The sequence below is a fragment of the Chroicocephalus ridibundus genome, chromosome 6 (genome assembly GCF_963924245.1).
Source record: "Chroicocephalus ridibundus chromosome 6, bChrRid1.1, whole genome shotgun sequence".
NCBI classification, from domain to species: domain Eukaryota; kingdom Metazoa; phylum Chordata; class Aves; order Charadriiformes; family Laridae; genus Chroicocephalus; species Chroicocephalus ridibundus.
This window is the reverse complement of record NC_086289.1, coordinates 55130282-55152118: the sequence shown is the minus strand read 5'-3', so window position 1 is coordinate 55152118 and position 21837 is coordinate 55130282. Positions and strand designations below refer to the sequence as shown.

The window sequence follows — 21837 nt, the reverse complement described above, 5'->3', positions numbered from 1 at the left end:
CTTATTTGTAGATGGGCGCTACATTTGCTACCCTCCAGTCCATTGGGACCTCCCCAGTTAGCCACGACTTCAGGTAGATAATGCAAAGTGGCTTGGCGAGCACATCTGCCAACTCTTTCAGCACTCTTGGATGTAACCCATCCAGTCCCATAGACTTGTGCGCATCCAAGCGGCGTAGCAGGTCACTGATCCCTTCCTCTTTAATTGTGATGACCTCGTTCAGCTTCCCCTCCCTGTCTCCCAGCTCAAGAGGCTGGGTGCCCAGGGAACAGCTAGTTCCACTGCTAAAGACTGAGGCAAAGGAGGCATTGAGCACCTCAGCCTTTTCCTCATCCTTTGTGACTATGTTTCCCTCTGCATCCAATAAGGGAGGAAGATTTTCCCTAATCCTCCTTTTGTTGTTAATGAATTTATAGAATTTATAGCTGTTATCCTTAACAGCTGTTAAGAGGTTGAGCTCTAGCTGCGCTTTGGCTCTCCTAATTTTCTCCCTGCATAACTTCGCTGTATCCTTATAGTCTTCATGAGAGACCTGCCCCCTCTTCCAAAGGTCATAGACTTTCCTTTTGTTCTTGAGGTCCAGCCGAAGGTCCCTGTTCAGCCACGCTGGTCTCCTTCCACGCCTACTTGTTTTTCAGCACACGGGGACAGCCTCCTCCTGTGCCTTTAAGACTTCTCTCTTGAAGTATGTCCAGCCTTCCTGGGCTCCTATATCCTTCAGGGCAGCCTCCCAAGGGATTTTGTCAAGCAGTCTTCTGAACAGTTCTCACCATTTGTCACAAATCAAATGATACAAGGTAAAGAAAGCAAACACATTAAGTAATCATGCAATCAAAAGAAAAACAGAACAAATTTATACAATATATATGCTACATATACCCAATTTCAGTTGTTGTTTATAAAGCAGTGTCTAGGTATCTTTTCCCATCAGATACAATGAGGGCCTCGAGAAGCAGAATTGGTTCAAGAAAAGTCATTTTTCCAGTGGAAATGTGCAGACCCAATTAGAAGTAGGCTTGGAGCAAAGTAATTAAGATGAGACCATCTGAACCGAAGGTGTTTCATACCACAGTCGTAGCTTACGTTTCTTTTCTACAGCTGCATAGAGCTACATTTTTTCCAAAGCTTCCACATTTAAAAAGGTTACGTTTCTACTCACTGTTATGATCAAAATCTTTAAACTCTCATATTGTAATCTGACCAGTTGATGCCTTCTGAATACTGCAAATGGTCTAAAATAATGGCTCAGAAAAAGAAAAAAATATGATCCCACTCAGCCCAAATTAACCTACCACTTTGATACTATAGCTGGATATTGGGAGGTTAAGTACAGAAATAATTAATGGACTGACGTGACAAAATTCCAGTATTCTCCACTTCGATGACAAAATGTGGAGGACAGGCTGTCTCTCCTCCTACTTTTCACAAAGCAGTTCATTTATTCATTTATTTACTGAATGAAAATATGTATGCCACAAGCTGTAGCATGGATGACGGGAACCCAGGGAAAGTGGTGATCTATTTACTAAAACAATTCAGCAAAGCAGTACTCTACTCAAAACTGAACATGAAAGTAGCACAAAATTAACCTTGGTGACCTTATAAACACTGCTTCATCTAAGGTTCATCCCTGAAAGGTCGACCTGGAAAAGCATTCTTGTGAGACGTGCTATGCTCTCAGCTATCTGAAGACCAAGTTAAGTTCAACGTACACAAGGAAAATGCATCATTTTCTTTTGCTGGCAAACATGAAAATACATCATTTAACAAGCCTCTTAACTTTTTTTCCCATACTTGCTAACAAATTGCCAAGAGTAAACGCAGTGAAGGTAAAGACAACCAAATATAACATAGCCCATTCCAGAGCTATTAACCAATACAAACACTGAGCAGAAGTAGTGTTTCCTAATCATCTCTAAATACTGGCTATTTCAAAGAAGATGGTGAGGAAATCACTCTGCCCATCTCAAGTACTTTTATAACCTGCATCAAAGTCACATCCCAAAAAATCTCATAACACAAAAACGTCTTTACTCTGTGCAATATGCTGGTGGTAATTGAGGGAAGGTGTTTCTGCATCTGGAGGTCAGTGCTACTTCCTCCATTTTTGCAGAAGGGAATCCAAGGCACAGCTTTGAATGATTTGTTCAAAGTCTCACGAGAAGTCTGGGGCGGAACGTGGAACTGACTTGTCTTTGTAGCTACAGATACAACGATGCCATCGCGCTCCCTCCTACCACATACCTTGCACATCAGCCCCAAGCAGCCAAGGTGAACTTGACAACTTTATCTTGAGTTCTGGAAAAGGTTATGTCTCCCTCAGCAAGACAACATACCAGAGATGTCCAAGTACTCTGCCTCACAGAAATTTATAACATGTCCAGGAATGATTACTTATTCAAATTTATATGCTGTGAATTAGCTGAGGATGCAATTACTTTTTTTCAGAGTTGTCACCTGCGAAGTAGTTTCTTTTTACTCTTCCTCCCATCTGCTTTAAAAATTAAAAACATTTTAAAAAGGTCATGGCACACTTAAAATGCTACTATATTATAAAACAAACCAAAACCCCACCAAAACAAACCACAAACCATTTGTTACTTTTACAATACTGTAGAAGCAGAGGTCTTTTCAGACAGCTTAGGCCCAAGGGTGAGGACAAGGGAATCGAACCACTACATAAAACGCCATCCTGGCTCCAGATAAGTTCTTGACCTTTAAAAGAAACAACAAAATCCCAGAACAACAACAAGAAATAATAAATCACTCTCAACAAAGTAAAACCACCTTTAATTAAACTCCTACATAAAACAACATTTCTATGCAAAACAACTGTTTAGTCAAAAAGTAAATATATATGTTTAATTCTCTTTCAAATGTCAACAAGAATTGAGAGCTACCAGTGTTCCTTGGAGAACGAGCAGTAGTTAAAGTCTATCTTGCTGATGTCCAGAAACAGTATGTTACATCTTTTAACCAGCAGTTCCCTATTGCACGTAACAAATTTGCTCTCCATTTAAGCACCTAAAAGCCTGGTACCTCACTAAATAAATTAAAACAAATCCAGTTTCTTCAGCAACCATCTTCAACATATATATCTTGGTAAAGCAACATTACTGCAAGCTTTTAATAAATACAGAAAGAAAAGATTAATGACTTCTCATTGGTGTTTTATGGAATGATCTTTTCCCATAAACACTTGCTTTTCCAAACATTTGGGGTTTTTTGGTATGTATGCTCTAAAAACCGCTATGTGAAGTACATTTAATGAAAATTTTCCATACATAAGTCAGTACGTTTGCATGGCACAACTAGTCCAAGATAGGAATTTCAATGTAAAGCTGTAAGGAGCGTCTTGCTGAACCTGAAATAAATGTGCCTCTTCAGGAGTTGAAAACGAAGCCCCAGAGGCCGAATGGGAGACCGTTACCAATGAGGGATTCTCAGACATGGTTGGAATTGACCTAACTTTCCTCTTACTGAAGGGCTTCTTTTCTGTCTGTTATGTCAGAGGAACAAAATCATGCAACCCTGAACATCTGGACACTGCATTGCTTTCAAATGCCTCTCCCCCCCGCCCCTCCATCTCTCACCCCTCCCCATCTTACAAATACCGACTTTCGGCAGCGGTATCTGACGTGAAGAAGCACCTCCCTGTAGTACAATGATATCGTGGTTGCTATTTACAGTAGAATTAATGCATCTGTGCCAGTAGGGCAGAGTTCATATGAAAAATATACACAATATGATCATTTTTAGCCAGATTAGGATATAAAAAAAATTTACTCTTCAAGTCCCCACTTTAAACAAAGAACAGTTCTGTCAGAGGTCTTTGAACCTCCTGAGTATGTTAGAGTACATTACCCTAACGTATAAAAACAAATATTTACACCTCCATAAAGTACCAAAGTATTTTTAAAAATGCCTAGTAGCTCTCAGCGTGCAAAGTCAGCAGGAACTGATTATCCAGGATGTTCACTATTTGTAGAGACAGTCGTGGAATCAAGCATTCAGAAGCAGAGTGCAAAAGACTCAGGAATTATTTCAGCCCGTTTCTTTTTGTCATTGTTTTCTTTCTTATTTGAAGCGAGTTCCGTTGGTCCATACTACAGATCGCCTTTAAAAAACACTTATCAAGGTAACATTCAGCTTAGTGCAAATGCAAAAATCTAGGATCTGTAATCTTTTCGAACAGTGTGAGCCATCCAGTTCACTTTAGTAGTCCAACTCTCCCGGAGTGCTTCATCAAACTTCTGCTTAAATTGTTTTAGTGCTTCTTCCTCACTCTTCCCTAAGGCGAGAGAGTCCTAAGGTGGCAGGAAAACAAGTACTGTTAGGAATTTTAAAAACCACAGTTAAGGCCTCCTCCACAACTCGACACAAACCACATTCTGATTTCTTCCGTTTTGACACTTTTTCACCTATTATTCATTAAGCACTACATCAGTGGTATCTTCTGGGTTTAAAGTTAAAACTAAAAAAGAATTAAGCAAATAATTTTCACCTTTACAGGTCTATGCTTGTGCATGAGCCAAGACATAAAACACCCCTGAAATGACTACATTTAAGATGCAGGGATGCTGAACTCATTATAGAATGGTTGAGAAGAGCGTATAGTCCTAGTTTTCTTCGACTGCTAGGACTGACTACAGACCTTGTTCCATAGAGCTGAGAAAGAAAGCTTTGAGAACTATGTGGAAATCTTGAGAGAAATGGAAAACAATTAAAATGTATTAATCTTAGAATCAAAATTCACATACTGGAAAAACGCTGAATCCTGCCGAGCTGTAAATCTTACTTTACCTTGAGATACTGGATGTCCTTGACAGAGGTTAGCTCTGGAAGCCCTGCAGTTAACATCAGTGCAAAGAGTGTAATAAATAGGTTTCCATGTTTTCTCAGAATCAAGTACGCTTCTTCACAATACTGGCGGAAACTTCACGTTCAACCACAAAGCACATGCAATGAAGACAACACATGAGAACTTACACAGTTGATAAACATATGTCATGATTTCCAAAAATTATCTGGTGTAACACACGTACCGTAGGAACACAGTAACAGAAAGGAAAGGACAGAGATGTCTACAGAACCTCCAATGTATTCCCACAAAAATACCCCACGACTTTCCAACAAGCCCTTAAAACATCAGTACAAAAGACCAAAAGCTTTTAAAAAAACCCCACCGTTCTTCATAAAGAGCAAAAAATGCCAAAAGTAATGCCAGAGCCCACTCTCCCTCAGAATTTGTTAGCTGAAACACCCTGAAGATCCTGTATAGAGGATCTACCAATCCAGCCTTTCTCTAGAAGGGAAATCCTTCCTGCAAACATGGACAAAATTGAACCGACTGCCAGATCTGGCAGAGAGACCCATCACACAGACACTCGAGAACTTGCTCAACGTCCCCAAAGGTGCCACTGTCCAGCATCTAATCTGTAAATTTCCACAGGAAATGGGAAGAACCCTTCAGACTAAGATGACAGGTTACACTTCAAAGAATAAATTCTCTTCTGAGGCATTTTTCAATTGAAAGTGGAATCCTACTGCCATTTCAAGTACTCTGCATTCCACAGCTCTTGCAATAGCACAGTCACCTAACAGCCTTTACTTCATGATTTTAAAAATGGAGCTACAGGTTGGTTTCCTTACTCTCCAGGAGAGAAATGGGTCGCTGGCAGCTGATTTCAATTCTTCCTAGACACACCATTAAAATCATATGTACAGCTTCCTCTACCAGAAGCAGCCGTAAGATTTATCAAGCCATACCCCCAAGTACTTAATTTCGTTTCTCTGTCAATAAATTCTTCCTGTGAAAACTGATAGCAAAGTGAGCACAAAACATTCAGAATGCCCCTCCCGTCAATTGGCGAGAATGATACAGAAGGGAAAATGAAAAATCTGCCTCAACAGGCAGGACTGACAGAGGGCAGTCTTCCCTTGTCGTGTGCTTTCTTGTTCCGCTGCAGCGCTCTAACCACAGATGGGAAGGGGCATGCAAAAGTGTTGGATGATGAGCGCATGGCTCTATATGCCTAAGCATCTACAGAACGCCAGGATTGATGAGCACGCTGAGTGTGCACTGATGGGCAGAAGGGAGCCTGTTTCTAAGCCCCGTGCTTCATCTTGCTCCAACAGCAGTCTGTGGAATCCCTCCCTACTGCCCAGTGATGCTGTAGGTAAAAAAAGGTGAGCCCAGAAGAAGCCATCTCCTGCTGTAGGAGATAAAAAGGAACTGTGTCTTTCCACTGCAGAGCTGCAGTTTCTGACGTATGAAGTAATTTGTATGAATATTCTAGCTCGGGTAGAGAAGTAGATAGTATTGTAAATGCACATTAGCCCACTTCCCCACAAGTACAAATGAGCAAACCAAACCCAGACAGGTTCCTGCTGTGCCGGAAATTATCATCAGAGATCATCTCAGTTACAAAAGGAAGAGATCAAAATAATACTCACCGACCAAATTTTTCTGTGTTCCCTGTTTTTCCTTGTTGAATAACATGAATGAAATCATAGGTGAGTATGAAAGGTACCCGTTCCCTTTTAATTCCAAACTTGGACTTGAAGTTCCCAAGAATATGCCCAAAATCTATATGAAAGAGCTAAAAAAACAGAAGTGATAATTTATTTTTCCAGTGAGATATTTCACTTTTTTAATACCTCTACAGGATGCTGACATCAAGAACAGTTATACTCCTAATGCTACCCTCCACAGCCCATGATTTCGACCCCTTGTGAGTATTTAGTTTTAAAATTTTTCAAGATTTATTTAAAGTCAGTGATAACATCCACGCTCTTACGAGTGACCACTGCTACAAATTAGCATGCAAAAGACTATCTCAGGTTTTAGCTTCTGATGTCTGCCAATAGACGTCTTGTTGGTAATGTCAGAGAGAAAAATGATCCCAATGATGAGCCCATGAGCCTCAACAACTCTGTATCCAAGGGCTTCCTACATAAAGTCAGGAGCAAGGCCAGTAGAACTTAAGTTAATCTCAGAGACCCTGAGACAGTTCTCCATTTTATAATCAAAGATAAGGACATTTCAGTTTTCTTCTAGTAAGTAAAAACTTAAAAGAATACTGCAAATGTCTACAGAACTCCCACTTCTATAACCCTTGCTAGTTCTATGGGCAGAATAATTTAAATAAAATCAGACAAGTTACAGTAGAAAGTAAAAATTAAAGAGGAAAATACACGTCTAAGAGTTAACGTAGGTTCTAGGTTTTGAGACTCACAGACACAGCATTATGCTGGTACTGAGTTCCACACTGAACACTTCTGCAGGGATACGCTGTAGAGACCAACTTCAGGAAAACTACGCTGTTCAAAACTGTAATTCATGTATTCTTAAGGATGGTCTTTTGCAAGATTCTCCAAGACTATTTTTATTCAATGAATCTGAAGCATTAACAGGCCTTTTGGATGTTCTGAAAAAAGTTCTGTAGAACAGCCTCACTTGATATAGAATTGCTTACTAAACAGGCATCGGTTGGTCCTTCCACTAGTCTTACATGGCCTTTCTTTGAAGCTCTCTTCAATTCTCAGTGAACAAAGACATCAGTTCTAACAATGTGTCGATTTAATTTTACTGAGACACTAAAGAAATTAAAAGTTCTCCAGATAATTCTTGCACAACAGAGATGCCGCAGTTATTCTGCCTATGGGAGAGATGTTTACCTGACCGTTTTTTCTGACCATGATATTGTCACTGTGTCTGTCGCCAATTCCCAATACATAAGTAGCTACACAGTAGCCAGCACAAGACAGGGTAAATTCTTCAATGGCTCGATCCAAGTCATCTCTAAGAGAAAAAAAAAAAAAAAAAACAGACAGACAATATTAGTGTATTAGTGCATACTACTGGTAATTCATGTTGTGCCTTGACCTTAATAAGGATTTTTACTTGTTTAAACTAGAAGCCCATTAGGATGCTGTAAAACTAGACTTCTTTAAGAGAAAATAACTGTAAAAAGTAGCTACGGAAAATAGGAGAAATGCAAATATCATGAAAGGCAACAACATCAAGACTTGAGACCCACGTAGTTTTCTTGGGTTTGTTTGTTTGTTTTGCCAAATCTAGTATGACTTATTCAACAACATGCAGTCAAAATGCTGCAAATGCCAGAATTTCAGCTGGAACGTTGTTTGAATTCCAAAAGGCACCATAAATCTGACTCAGGATTTGACATAGTAGAAAAATAAGTAGTAAGAAAAGTGCCAGAAGAGCCACACATTCCTCAATATGGAAATAGAAACTTACAGGAATTTTGTAGCTCACACTATAGATGAGAAAATAACTGTAGAAGTTACCCTAAATTGTATTCCTTCAGCCAGTTTAAGAGAGCATCTTTGTTGAAGGCAGCAGCAGCAGCAACATTGCTACTATTTAACTGGATGTCAGCAATGGTTTCTGAACTAGAAACAGCCTCAATAAGGCCAGAGTGATCTCCCGTCGCTAAACACCCATATGGCAATATCCTGAAACAAAACACAGATTCCTGTTAAAAATGGAAATCGTAAGAATGTTTTTCTTCAGTGTATCAACATTTTGAGAGGGCTGAATACTCATGCTAACTTGAACATTAAACTCTAAAAGGTTAATATACAGATATTGCTTGCAAAGCTAAAATACCAGCAATACATGTAAAACATTAATTTTTCCTGTTACATATGTACGTAAAAAAGAAATTATAAGCAACTCTAATTTTCCCCTTTTACTAGGGAACACAGTTCTCTTGTAATTTTACAGGAGAAACCATAGAGGGAGCCCTTTGTTTTCGTTTGTTAATTTACTGGCTAAACCGACAGTAAATTACACTCATGTTCATTCTAGATTATTTGCGTAAATGGAAAAGAGGCTCTTATCCTTTTTCCCCATTCGTCCCATTTCAACTTAAAATGCTGGAAAACCTTTTAAATATAAACATAAAATAATATTTTCCAACTCTAATTTTAACCCTAGAAACCTAATGAAAAACAAGAATACACCTTTTAACCCACGTGATATATAAGAATATTCCTGTGCATTCATATACTATGCCTAGTAAAAATATTTATAACAATATCATTGCACGCAAATAAGACACAGATAAAGATACGAATCAAGGAGAGATGTGTCTAAATAGATATGTGAATTTTTCTGAAACGTTTCCTCACTCCAGATGCCCAAATTGCTAAACAGAATGGCATCTTAGACGGGAGTTCAATGTACACAATGGAAACTTGAAGCAAACTCTTCAAAGGCACTGCATCACAAATCGTGCGACGCACCAGGTCAAGAATATTATCTCAATCCTGGTCTTAGATCCATGCATAAAAGGACAGATGCCCACGCAAATCTAACTGCAGTAGTGTGTGTGTGTGTGTGTGTAGTGGAGTTGTCATAGGTATTTGTATATAAAACAGATACTTAGTTTCATCACTGCAAAGCACAACCACATCTCTTAACTGACACAGCCTATTATCCCAAGCCATAGAAGAAAAATAAATAAAATTCCAGATGAAATTAATTGCAACTTTCTGGCATAATAGCTATTAGGTAACTGAACAGTTTCTCTACCTCAGCAATAACACACAACCAAAGCGTTGCAAGTATTAATAACTATGTAGTTGGGGATTCTTCTCTACTGGCAACAGTGCGAACTGAAAACCAGATTCAACAGGGCAATTAGAGAATACACAACTTCAAAACAAAAAAAATGTAAGTGCAGATTTGGAACCTTCTTCCCGTTTCTACTCTATTTCCCAATTAAAAACCCCAACTCTCTAGACCAGAGGGTTCTCACAGGGGCAGAAGGCTATCTGTGATTACTGAACACCAGCGTTCATGATACAAGGAAGCACTGCCCATCCTTATCACGACACGACAAACGCAAGCCAAATATTGCCAGGTTAAAGTGCACGCTGGCCTTCTTCCATGGCATTTCAACCCACCCTACTTGCAGCTTAACTGGGCACATGTCCAACAACTTCCCCTTCAAAAGCAAGCAATGATGAAAGCCTTCAGCCCCTCGAGGACCGTGTGCTTACAACTGGAGGAAAAAACATCCTTGTCAGAGAGACAGTTTGACAGGAGTCAAGTTAGGGACAAATCCTCTGGGCCCTTTCCATCTCATCCTGGTCTTTCTGACTGCAACATCTGTCAGCAGGATATGCTCCCTGCTTTTTAATGCCAGTAAAGACCATGAAGAGATCAATACAGCAGGACAGAAAATCATCTTCTTCACCCCATTTAATACCGTTCTTTATTTCAAGAGTTTAATTCTCCGAAGCAGTATCTTTCCAAATCCAACACCAAGTTCTGGTAATTTATCAGCACATTCTCTGTAACATCAGGTCCAATGGTTAAAAATAATTATATTCTTTAAACTTGTAATAAATATATTTTTCAGTATGTTTGTGAACTCTGATTTCATACACAGCCGCTTAACATCAGCCTTCACACACATTAAGGGAGGGCGGTGAAAATGAAAACTCACTCTAAACAGGCAGTGAAATGAAGAAGTTTGGAGAACTCCCCTCTATCTGTCCAAAAAGTAACTGAGTACTAAATACTTTTATGACAATTTACCACAGCAAAGGTCACTCAGCGTAGATCAAACGCCTCAAACTTAGGATTTTCTGTTGCTCTGCTACTTTACTAATTTCCCCCTTAACACAATTTCGATGCTGTAATATAGGTAAAGCAGCAGAAATACTTGTTGCTGCAAGGATTACTCTCTTAAGAGGTGCAACACTGCAGGCCCCACAGCATGCTTGGGAGGACAGATGTTGTGCCCCTCTGCTGTGACATATATTTGTAATATTTAAACACTTCTCATAGAAATAATAGAAAGTCATCTACTATGACTATGCCCATACAGGTGACTTCAGACATAGATTTTTTTTTTTAAGCAAAATAACTTGTGTAGTTGTAACTTTTCACGGGGTTTGAATCTCTGAAATTCTCGTTTCGTCACTCTGCAGGTGCAATTTCAATATAAATACTGTTTAACTGAGTAACTTTGTTCCATAATTGCCCATACTTATGGTACTAGAAACAACTAGAGATAAACTACAGAAAGAGCTGAGGAAGTTTACCTGCACGTACTTACTAATGTCTTAGGCCAACTATTTCCTGCTCAATTTTCAGGTCATAGTTTGTCTTAGAAATGAACAGGTAGGGTGTTTTGGTTTTTCTTTAAGTATGGGGATTAATTAAAAAATATGCTTTTTTGGTTTTCTAATTTCTCTTTGGTACTTGACTGACTGATGTCTAGGGTAAACTGACTGTGAGCCAGACTTCTCTAAACGACAGAGCAGCGCTCATCCCGCGGGATGGTCTTGGCTGTCTAACGGTTGAGTCTGTGCTGAGAAGCAGAGGCAATTTACATCTGCAGCTGTATTCAGCTGCGCGCTCCACAGTCCATCCAGCGACAGCCCAGGATGAAGGACCTACTGGAGTACACTGGTGCGTCCTCCCGCGTGCATACGTTTCCTGTTCTGATACAAACACTGGTCCTGTTCTGGTATTTAGTCAGAACGCACACACGGGAACCTAGACAACAGAACACGCCATGTGCGACAGGGGCCAGTTTACCCGTGAGACAAATCAACTGACAGTTAAAAAACAAACAAACCAACCAACCAACCAGCCTTTCTCCTTCTTTAGCTTTGGAGATCTCAGAAACAATATATATTTGGTGTTCCTCTCCAGAGCTGAGAGATCCCACTGGGAATATCATGCTTGCTTTCAACACAGACAGGGCTAAGATTTCATTTTAAATTACTACTAAATGACTGGCTGCAGACTGCAGTGCCATTATAAGGAAACAGATCCTATCCCAAACTCCTCGATGGCAGCATGATGGTTGCCATTTGATCCATGCTTCACAGAAGCTGTACAATTTGCTTGTAGTGAGACATTATTGATTGGAAGAGAGAGGCAAACAGCAAGTGCTTCTGCTCCTACACTGCTGAAATAAGGGAGAAGCCCTGCTTTTACCTGAACGGCATTATCGGACGCTCTATAGTGGAAAAAAGTTGAAAAGCACATAACCATTATGCATCCACAAAAGGAAAAAGGGAAGTGACAGCTTCAGGGAAACTAAAGCCTCAAAGGATGAGGATACAGGGCAAGAAGAAAAGACTCTGCTCATTAGTATAGATGCATGAAGTTGTATTTTTCAGGACAGCAGATCTGTTTGACGCTACTTTTTCGTCTGATGCCGTACCTCTTACTGAAGCAAAAAGCAGCAAGCCAACAAGTTCAGGTTCATGAACAGGGTAACAGAACTCACTACCACTGCTGTTAATAGATTCTGGAGTTACCTCTTCTTGAGAGGCATGTAGACTGCAAACACGGGGATCACAAAGTCTTACTCTCTTAGCTGCACCCTCACCCTCTGGGCGTTTGGAGTGTTGTTTTGTCCAATTCTGTTTCCAATTAAGGCCGTTTCAGAGCCTTCCCTTGGCAACTGCCTGGTTAATCTCTCTTTGATAGACACAGAATTGTAACCCTGCCTCAATCCCAGCATTTTATTTTATAATCATAACTAAGAGAGGATGAATGGAAGGAAGATGCTCCCGCTTAAGTAAATAAATGGAAGAGGCCAATTATAGAACTTCAATTCTCACTAGGAACTTCCCCTTTCTATTTTTTTTCTTCTGAGAGTTTGAAGAAAAATCCTGGACATCAGAGCCACTTTTTGGTTTTCCTTTGTTGAGTTTAAAAAAATGCCTTAGTCAGGAAAAGCATATTTGATGACTCCTAATCACTATTCCTGTTTGCTAGGCACGGTGTGTGGCCCAGGCTGGAACCACAAGCGAAGCTTCTGGGAAGGCAGCAACCAAAGAATGCCTCATCTGGGATTCCACAGCTGCTAGAGGTTGTCCTTGCCCCCAAATGCTCGATTAGTCCCCTCACGGTCTATTTATAATGACATAAATTATCTAGAGTTTCCTCAAATCAGTGTTCAACCTAACGCACACTCAGCCACCTCATCGCAAACATACACTGCCAGAAACAATTTATTATACACGTTCCTACTTTATGCCATACTTCACTCAAAGGAACCTTTCTGTAAGTAGCATAAATAACAAGTTTATAATTTTACTTATCTGTGTGGGCTGCTGTTATGTGCCTTATGAAGCTCACACTATTATGCTTGAACAACAAAAAACCTAAAATGAGCTCAAAGAATATAAATGAAGTATTTCAAGTAAGGTTTAAATAAGTACTTCTAGCCTTATAAACAGCACTTAAAAATTAACAACAAAGGATTACAGCTCTTTCACAGGCATATAAAATTGAATTTATGACTTCCAAATGGCTTATAATAATGGGACACTCAGTATCTTTACAACTATTTTTCTAGAAAGAAATTAGAATTTGAAAACTATATTAGCTAAAGCTGGTGAATAGATTTGTCTGGAAAAGCTCCCCACGTACTAGAGGGCTGTATCATAACATCGAAAAATGCCTGATGCTGTTTCTCTTTGGAATATTCTAGTATTCCTACAAAGAAGTCATGGTTATCTTAGCAAGCATGTGAAGGCAAGAAAGCTACTTAGCAAGAGACTTTGGAAGACACAAAGATATTTCTGGTCTGAAAAATATTTTCTGACATCCAAATAGTGCTTTACCACAAAAAAAATGCAAAGTGGAACTTCAGAATGTACATTGAAGTTGTTCACAATGACTGCAAGTCTTTGTGAATAAACAGCAATAAGAGGACTGCTCACAGCAGGGAAAAAAAGCGGCTGCTACAAAAAAAAAATAGTTGAGTTCATTGCTAATTACACAACCAATTAAAAAGCGAGTAGCTTACATGGGAGGAGAAACTGTCCTCAAGACTTAACTAATGAACTAATAAATAAATTAAAATCCCACATCCCTCCTCATCATTCTGAACAAGTTTTTCAAATGCCAGAAACTCCTGTACTTGTGGTGTCCTGGAAAGGTTTGTTACTTCATTTTGAGACACGTGATTTTGCAGAAGCAGCAAATGAGAAGATTCTTCTCAAACGGCGTATTTCTGCCCTAACAGAATACTTAAATTATGAGTTTTCACTTCTACTGTAACTTTACAACCTCACAAAAGCTGCCCAAAGGAAGCAGAAATGGAAGCTTTAGCACGAAATATGGGCAAGTTCAATACTATAAAAACCTCTTTAGCACTTTAGTACAAATGCACTAGGACATTATGCTTTTTCTCAACTGACTGTATAATTGGCTGGGTTAGAACTACTTCATTGAAACAGCATTGAAAAGTGAAATTTTATGGAAGCTACAACATATTTCTTTTCCCCAAAAAGTAGTGTTTCTAAATATAATCACCTTTTTTGCCAGCCTCATCTTACTATAGAATCGCGTCTTACTCTCGAATGACTACCCACTATTTATCACGATTCAGAAATACAATTGAAAACATGCAGTAACTGAGATTAGCAGGTGGTAAGCATAAAACAGATAGAAGGACCTTTTCTTACATACATACAAGTCTTTCATTGCAGGATACTGACAAGGCTAAGAATATAAAAATTCCTGGGTGATAATCCAGTGATAATCCACTTGACATCAACCTCCAGGCAGAGAATGTAGTTGTTCATCCATCCAGACTGTAACACCCTAACTCAAGAGGCAAGAATGTTACATGTGTCAGACTGAAATGCCTTGCTGAAGTCAAGGTAAGGACATCCACTACTCTTTTGCCTCCCTCAAAGGCAGCAATCAGACAGTCAGGCATGGTTTACCCCTGGTACATCCAGGGTGACTGTTCCCAATCATCATCATCATTGTCTTTGTGCAGCAGTACTCCTAGAAGTGAAGCACAAGCAACTAACTTCTCCTCTCCCAGATTCTCGTGTTCATGAAGCCCATGATGTTGTTAATACAGGATGACACCCCTCTGTCAAATTTTGTAGGAAATAGATCACAGGTATAAAATTTATTTGGACAGTAATACATTCATTTGTGGCCAAGGCTGCATAATCCATAGATGTCCTTAAGAAATAAGGCCAAGACAAATAAGAATGTTAAAAAGAAGAATCTGTATTTGTGCATTTCACCATTCCAGTAACTCTCAACCAGAAAGTGAAATCCTATTATAAAGAATCTCAGACCTCCTACTCCCTTGCCCCCAAATTACCAGCACTTAAAGCCGACTAATTTCTAAAGTGTTTTGCCTATTAGTTCTACCTATTAGAGAATCCAAATGCAATCCTCATCAGCTAACATTTGGCCAGCAGATCTGTGTTCTATGTTTGTACCTCACTGGCATACATGTATTAGAACTTAAGAGGTGCAATTCCCACAATCAATAAGTCCTCATTTTTGCATGTGCCTGGAAAATCAGTGACCATTAATAGGTAAGTTTGTTACATGAGGGGTTTATGAAACATCTCTGTTTGGAAAGGTCACAAACAAACACAAAAAGGCAGAAAACGTGCTTGCTGGACCCTTAATTCAAGAATTGTTTCCTTACCTCATACAAATCTAGATGATTTTCAAAGGATGAAAACAGTAAACTATATAAGAGAATAGTAGAATTTATAATCATCTCAACAACTTAAATGACAAGAGATATGGTGCACTAGAAAAAATATTCTGCTTGATACTAAACAAAATATGCCAAAGTTCCACTTTACTTCTTCCATTATTTTTTCCACGGCTAAATTCTTTTCCGATGTCAGCCATTTAGAGAATGAACTGCAAGAGAAGCCATCTAAATTAGCCAAGGTAACTGCTTTCTTATAGCCTGTTCACCTTGGCTATAACAACTGAAACCTTTGGGCAGCAATACAGATGTTTAGAAAGGGGACAGTAGGGAAGGTATTTAAAAAACAGGAAAGTTTTACTGCTAAAAGTGGACTCTCCACCAAATAAACCAGCCCTCAAGAGATCCTTACCGGAGATCCAGACCAGCTTCTTTCCAAAGTATGTCCATCAAACGCAAAATCTGGAGCGTCAACATGTCCTGTCGGAGATCTATAACGAAAGGTTGAAACTGCTACTTCAGTCTCTTGCTGTGCTGTTGACAAACTTTATAATGCTTATAAGGCCTTCAGAAAAAGGTATTTAAACGATTCATCAAGTCTAAAGGTTAAAGGGCGATTAACCGTAATTATATCATCATGACTGATAATGTCTATACTTTGAAACCCAGTCAGAAGAAGATGCTAGATTTGTTTGCCGATGTTAGAATAAATCACATTACACTATGGCAATAAAGAGCAACACAGCTTAAGTGCCAGTGTGGGAATGAAGAAGGAAAAGGAAAAATTTAAAATTTTTAGCACTGCTTACCATCACCATTTTTAAAGATGATCCCTACAAGATCTCCTCCAAACATTTTGTTGTTGTATACTATCCATAGAGGCTTCATTTTAGAATCCATATATCTACACTTCTCAACACTAAAAGATAACGCAACAAATCTTTTAGTCAAGTAAGAATAATTCAACCGAAAAAGTCTAAACATTCTTCAAAACACAACAGAACGCATAGATTTCCAGTTTGGAAGTAGTTAAACATTATCTCTGCTTTCATTGTGCTACTATGCTATAAGCACTTACTAAGTTATGAACATAATCTGTTATAGATGGAAGGTATTGGATACCGTGATTGGCATACACATTCCTAATGCTTAAATTAAACACCTGCATTTTCAGAGAAAATAGGTTTCTTTATATCCTTTCCCATCAATTTTTAGGCTTTATATTTAAATGCTGTTAAAAATTTTAACAGCTTTTGTGCTTATTCTTTTTAACAAAAGCCAGGAATGCAGTCCAATTCACTTTTAGGCTTATATTTAAATATATTTAGCTATGGTAAAACATTGACTAAGAGAGCATTAAGTTTCATAGCGGATCACAAAAATCCTCTCATTTAACTGATATCTGAACCTCAGGCAGATTCCCAACAGACCTTCCCTCACTATAGAAAAAGCTCCCTATGACAGCGTATCTGCCGAACAATACAGCCAAAGGAAGTTAAAGCACATATGCCTTTCTGCTTTACTGTTTCCGTGCAAAAGCTACAGTGACTTTTTTTTCACTCATTCTTCACTTACTGCAGTTCTGAAAGTATAACAGAAGGATTCAGAGGAGACTGGAGGTCAGAAAGTGCTTCTCTGTAAGCATTTTGTTTCAAACAAGTATGCATTGCATCTTTTCCTTTTGCTTTGCTCTGCTTCATGGCATTCAGCTTAATTAGGCTATTTAAAGTCTTCATTTTATTAAGGGCTTCCACCTAAAAGAGATGTTTTATTTTTAAAAGTTATTGCTCTGGTTTTACACATAACACGATGCAAAATTCCTGTTCAAAAAAACCCAAAGAACTTAACTAAAGTATTAAATTATTCTACAACTTTTTAAAAGTGGAAATAATGGATGCAATTAAGGTGGCATTCCTGAAAGAATATGAGAACAGCCTTTTCTAAGTCATTCATATCCCAGAAATACCATTTTCATAAGTAACAAAGACATTGATGGGGTGAAAGCTCCTATGCCTCAAGCCACTTTTTAAAGCATGACTTAACATTTCCAAAAAAATTAATGAGGTATTTTAACGTATGATACATTTACACAAATTCCTTCTTCAAAATACAGTTTTCATCCACTGATTGAACAAAGCCCGTAACATCGGTGCCTCTATCCATACTGAAGTCAACAGAAATATGGAGTGCTTCACACTTTAACAAAATCAAACATTGCTTGAGATGAGCTATGGATGTAGATACCTCACTGTACATGGCAGTCGCGTACAATATGATATGGCCATATGACTACTTGCAGACAATTTTCATGTACATAACTACACATACTTCTACAGAGCAGTCTTAAATGTTTGTTCATTAAAACCCAGCTGAAGTTAGGCATGCGGTAAATGCTCTAATCAATTAAGGTGTTCCAAATCATTGTATCACATCTAAGCAACACTGTTACCTTAAAAACGTGTAAAAAAGTTATTTGCAATCAATACAGGTGGGTTTAACCCTTTTTTCCCCTCTTTCTGTTTTGGAAAGTTTTGTACCAGTACATAACTTGTAAGAAAACATGCAAACTAGTGATGTAAATGTACATAACACTAACAGAGAAAAGCCCTTCAGTAACAAACCTAGACAGCACGTAAAACAAACATAATTTCTACATTGCATCTACATCTAAGCCATTTGTTAGCCAAATATGAAATAGTTGTTATAACAATCAGCTGTATTTGCGCTAGCCACCGTTAACATGCTGAGTAATACACACATTCTCTAGCAAACAGCATCAATTTAATCATTACAAAAGTCCATTTCTATACAAGGAAGCTTCAGTCTAACTTACAAGGTGCTGAGTCAAAACTTACCACTTCTACAGAGAGACTGAGCCCTGTCAGGCAGGATGCTGTGGAAATTGTACGCAGTTTGATTATAAAACTGAGGCAATGGAGACCTGCCAGGTCAGCCATCTGTCAAAACCAAAAGCGCTCTGCTTTTCCACTATTCTAGGAGCTGTACAAACATCAGTGACAAGGGAACAAAATGGAACCTGCGTTGTACAAACAGGAACTTTTTGAAGTATTTCTACTTTGAATTTCTTCCGTGTTTGCACAGTTGGGAATTTTTTTGCCCCTTCTTTGATTGTACTGACATTTGTTTCCTGTGAAGTGCACAAAAACTTTACTGACCTTAGGTCTATTGCTTAAGGCATTTCATCACCTAATCTTTTTATGATTTTGACAATACTAACAAGCACACTTGTGTAAGAGATGGTCTTTTCAATGTCCTGTGAGCTGCAGTAATAAAAAGCACAACAGTACATTCCTGCTCCTTATGCCGCTCAAAGCAGTTTCAACAGAGACAGCATCAAAACTGTTAGAAATGGCACTCATCAGACAAGTATCTGCGCAGTTTTTGTGGCCTGATACAGTAAATAGATTAATTCCAGAGAGAGATCTTTTTTCAAAGATTTTTATGATTGCAATCTAAACTAACTTGCTAAAACTGCATTAGAGCCTTCAAACATGTTATATGAATGGGTCTATTAATGATCTGCTGATACACTTAGTGTATTTAAAAGCAAACCTCTCACACACTTATTAGAGTATTCAAAACCAAACATATCTCTCCTTTTTTTTTTTTTTTTTGGTAAGCAGCATATCTATATTAACACTTTTATACTTCAGCACCTGTTACCAGGGAGTACGACATTATACTACAACTTCAGGGGGTTTTGCATAACCTTTAACAAATGCCAAAGCTGCGGAAAGTAGTCCTTGGGTCACCTAGGTAAAGTTTAGATAGAAAGGTGATAGTTGCTATGGAAGAAGCTACACTTAACTGGGGAAAAAAGGTCACACGTTTCAAGTGCATAGAAACCCTTTCTCAGTTAATAATCCAGCCAGTGTACTGTTCTATCCAGAATATATGCGTATTGCTGAAAGTACCTCGCACATCTCCGGACACTATAAACCCAGCTCCCTACCTCTGAGACCCCATGGCGCTAGCCGCTTTCTCTGCCAGGGAGGACTGCTCCATCATCCACCTATTTAGCCCTTTTATTTCTCTCTCACCCCCACGCTTTCTTCTCTCCCCTGCTCCCCAACAGATGGACTTTGTCAAGGTAACCAATATGCCCCACAGGAGCAATGGAATAAGTATTTGAGTTACAGGCTGGGACAAGTCAAGATTTAAAGGAGAAGGGAAGTCTATACCTGTTTAGCAAGCACTTTCATATGAGCAACACTTCCTCGGCAGTAAGCTTCAAGTATCAAACCGAACTGTACTGAAACAGCAGGTATGTGAACCTCTGACCTATAAGAAGAAAAGCTTCTCATCAGACCACAGCATTTACAGATTAGCATTCTTCAAGCCATTAAAATGAAAAAAAAAAAAACCAAAAAACCACAAAACCCAAAACAAAAAAACAAAACCAATCAAACAAAAAAAACCCCAACTAAACAAAAAACCTAACAAAACCAAAAAAACCCACCCCACCCCCCAGAAAACAACCCTAACCATGGTCATGTAGATAAAATGAAAAGCTAAATTTCTTAAGAAACAAAACACTTCAAATGCATGCCACTTGTTTCAAGGTCTAGGACTGTTCTGGAGGCAGTAACGTCAAGAGGTAGTGACTGGATATTTGTGTTCAGGAGCCCCTTTTATTCAAGAAAGCAGTACTGGTAAATCTTAGAAGATGATATTGAGAATCAGGGCTGATGTTAAACCATGAGTTCTCAAATCTTTGTAAGGGAAAAGCCAAAATTTGCCTCAAGGGGAACACTTTGAAAGAAACCACTGAACCTTATACCGGAGCTAATTATCCTCCAAAACATTTTCACGTCGTACTTGCTCTTTTTATTTAGAAATATTAAACTAAGTTGTGCTTTAAAGACAGAATCAACCAATAGTCCATTCTACAAAGTTTCTGCCATTCATGGAACTGGTCATTAAAAGTAGCAACGACACACAGAACTGCTTTTATTTTCTGTTAACTCTCAACAATAATATAAATTTTTCTCAACTGTGAGGTATCAATATTGTAGTTTTACTGCATGCACAGCCAAAACAAACACTAAGGTTATATACAAGATTAACTTATGAGATAGTCAGAGCTGAATGCAGTTTGGAATACTTTTGTCTAACAGTAGATTACAAACCTTTATATACCTTTATATACTTTTATATACTGTAATATAGTTTGAATTATAGGCTTGCTCTGATGCATAAATGACAAATGAAAGAAACATAAGGAGGACTTGTAGGGGACTACGATAATGGCCATTTAGAAAAATCCTCAAGAAATAATATTAGAAAGTCCAATCAGACTCAATAGTTTCAGAAGGACTTAAGGGAAAAACTCCTACCTTAGATGCCAAAACAACATCTGTCCTATTCTCCTGTTAGCGAGTGCTCTCTCTAATAGAAATCTGGAGAGCGCGCAATCAAGGAAAGGTTCGTATTTCAGGACTTGCACAAGTTGAAGAAGATACTGAGAGAGCTCTTCATCACTAGAATGAGGTACATAAAAGCAGTTAGTAACAGCATAACTAGATTATTGATATTCCATAAATCCAGATGCATATGACAAATCCAACGATGACAGATTTGTTTCCATAGGAAGAGTGTCCCCCAACTTTTCAGTCGCGTGGAGAAGGACAATAACATACAACTTCGTGCAACTGCCAGGTTGATCCATTCATCAGTAAGTTATACCCCTAACAGAACCTTAGGGCCCTCAAACCTCTAAGTAAAAACCTGGTGTTCTGTCATGGGCTTTTACAAGATCAAGATCTCGGCCTGAGTGCTACGTTGAGCATCTGGGAGATTAATTATTTCACATTATTTCAGACTGGACATTGGCTCCCTTTGACCACTCAACCTCCGACTGAGGAGCTGGACCTTTGGAAGCAGATAAAGAACCACCGTAACTGAGCAGTCAGCTGCAGCGGGCATGGACAGGAACTGAGAGTAGTTGGGTGTGCCTATCAAAGTCACTCAGCTCACGAAGAAGGGAGAGAAGAGTATTCATTCCCCTGAAAGCAATTCAATTAACCTGTCTTTAAAAGTAACTACCTGACAGTTAACAGGTGTTAGTAGGTATATTAAGTAGATCCAAAGCAATCCATTTAGCCAAAAAGTTTTGTTTTGGGGTTTTTTTATTTGTTTGTTAAAATCATACCAACAACATGAAGGTTTTTAGAAGATAAGGAGAAGTACATCACCTTTGATGTACTTTTGATGATGATGATGCCACAGTTCATAAACATACTTTTGAAAATCCTCTATGTTAATTAACTACTTCAAGTAATATTCTGACATAATAAAAATAATTCTAGTATTTTCTATAAAATTCTGTATTCCTCTT

General features: G+C 38.6%; 1 protein-coding gene across 4 annotated transcripts in view; it reads right to left on the bottom strand.

The window, feature by feature from the left end:
- Positions 1-3589: 3589 nt before the first annotated feature.
- PIK3CB (phosphatidylinositol-4,5-bisphosphate 3-kinase catalytic subunit beta) overlaps positions 3590-21837 on the bottom strand; it is a 103440-nt gene continuing 85192 nt past the window's right edge. For all 4 annotated transcript variants that reach the window (XM_063339056.1, XM_063339057.1, XM_063339058.1 and 1 more), the window contains 10 exons: positions 20837-20980; positions 19682-19781; positions 17055-17233; positions 16289-16398; positions 15892-15970; positions 8314-8481; positions 7681-7804; positions 6457-6602; positions 4804-4936; positions 3590-4307 (listed from right to left, as the gene is read on the bottom strand). In XM_063339056.1, the coding sequence (XP_063195126.1) occupies positions 4170-4307; positions 4804-4936; positions 6457-6602; positions 7681-7804; positions 8314-8481; positions 15892-15970; positions 16289-16398; positions 17055-17233; positions 19682-19781; positions 20837-20980 (1321 nt within the window). In that variant the 3' untranslated portion in view covers positions 3590-4169. The remainder of the gene's footprint in view (positions 4308-4803; positions 4937-6456; positions 6603-7680; positions 7805-8313; positions 8482-15891; positions 15971-16288; positions 16399-17054; positions 17234-19681; positions 19782-20836; positions 20981-21837) is intronic.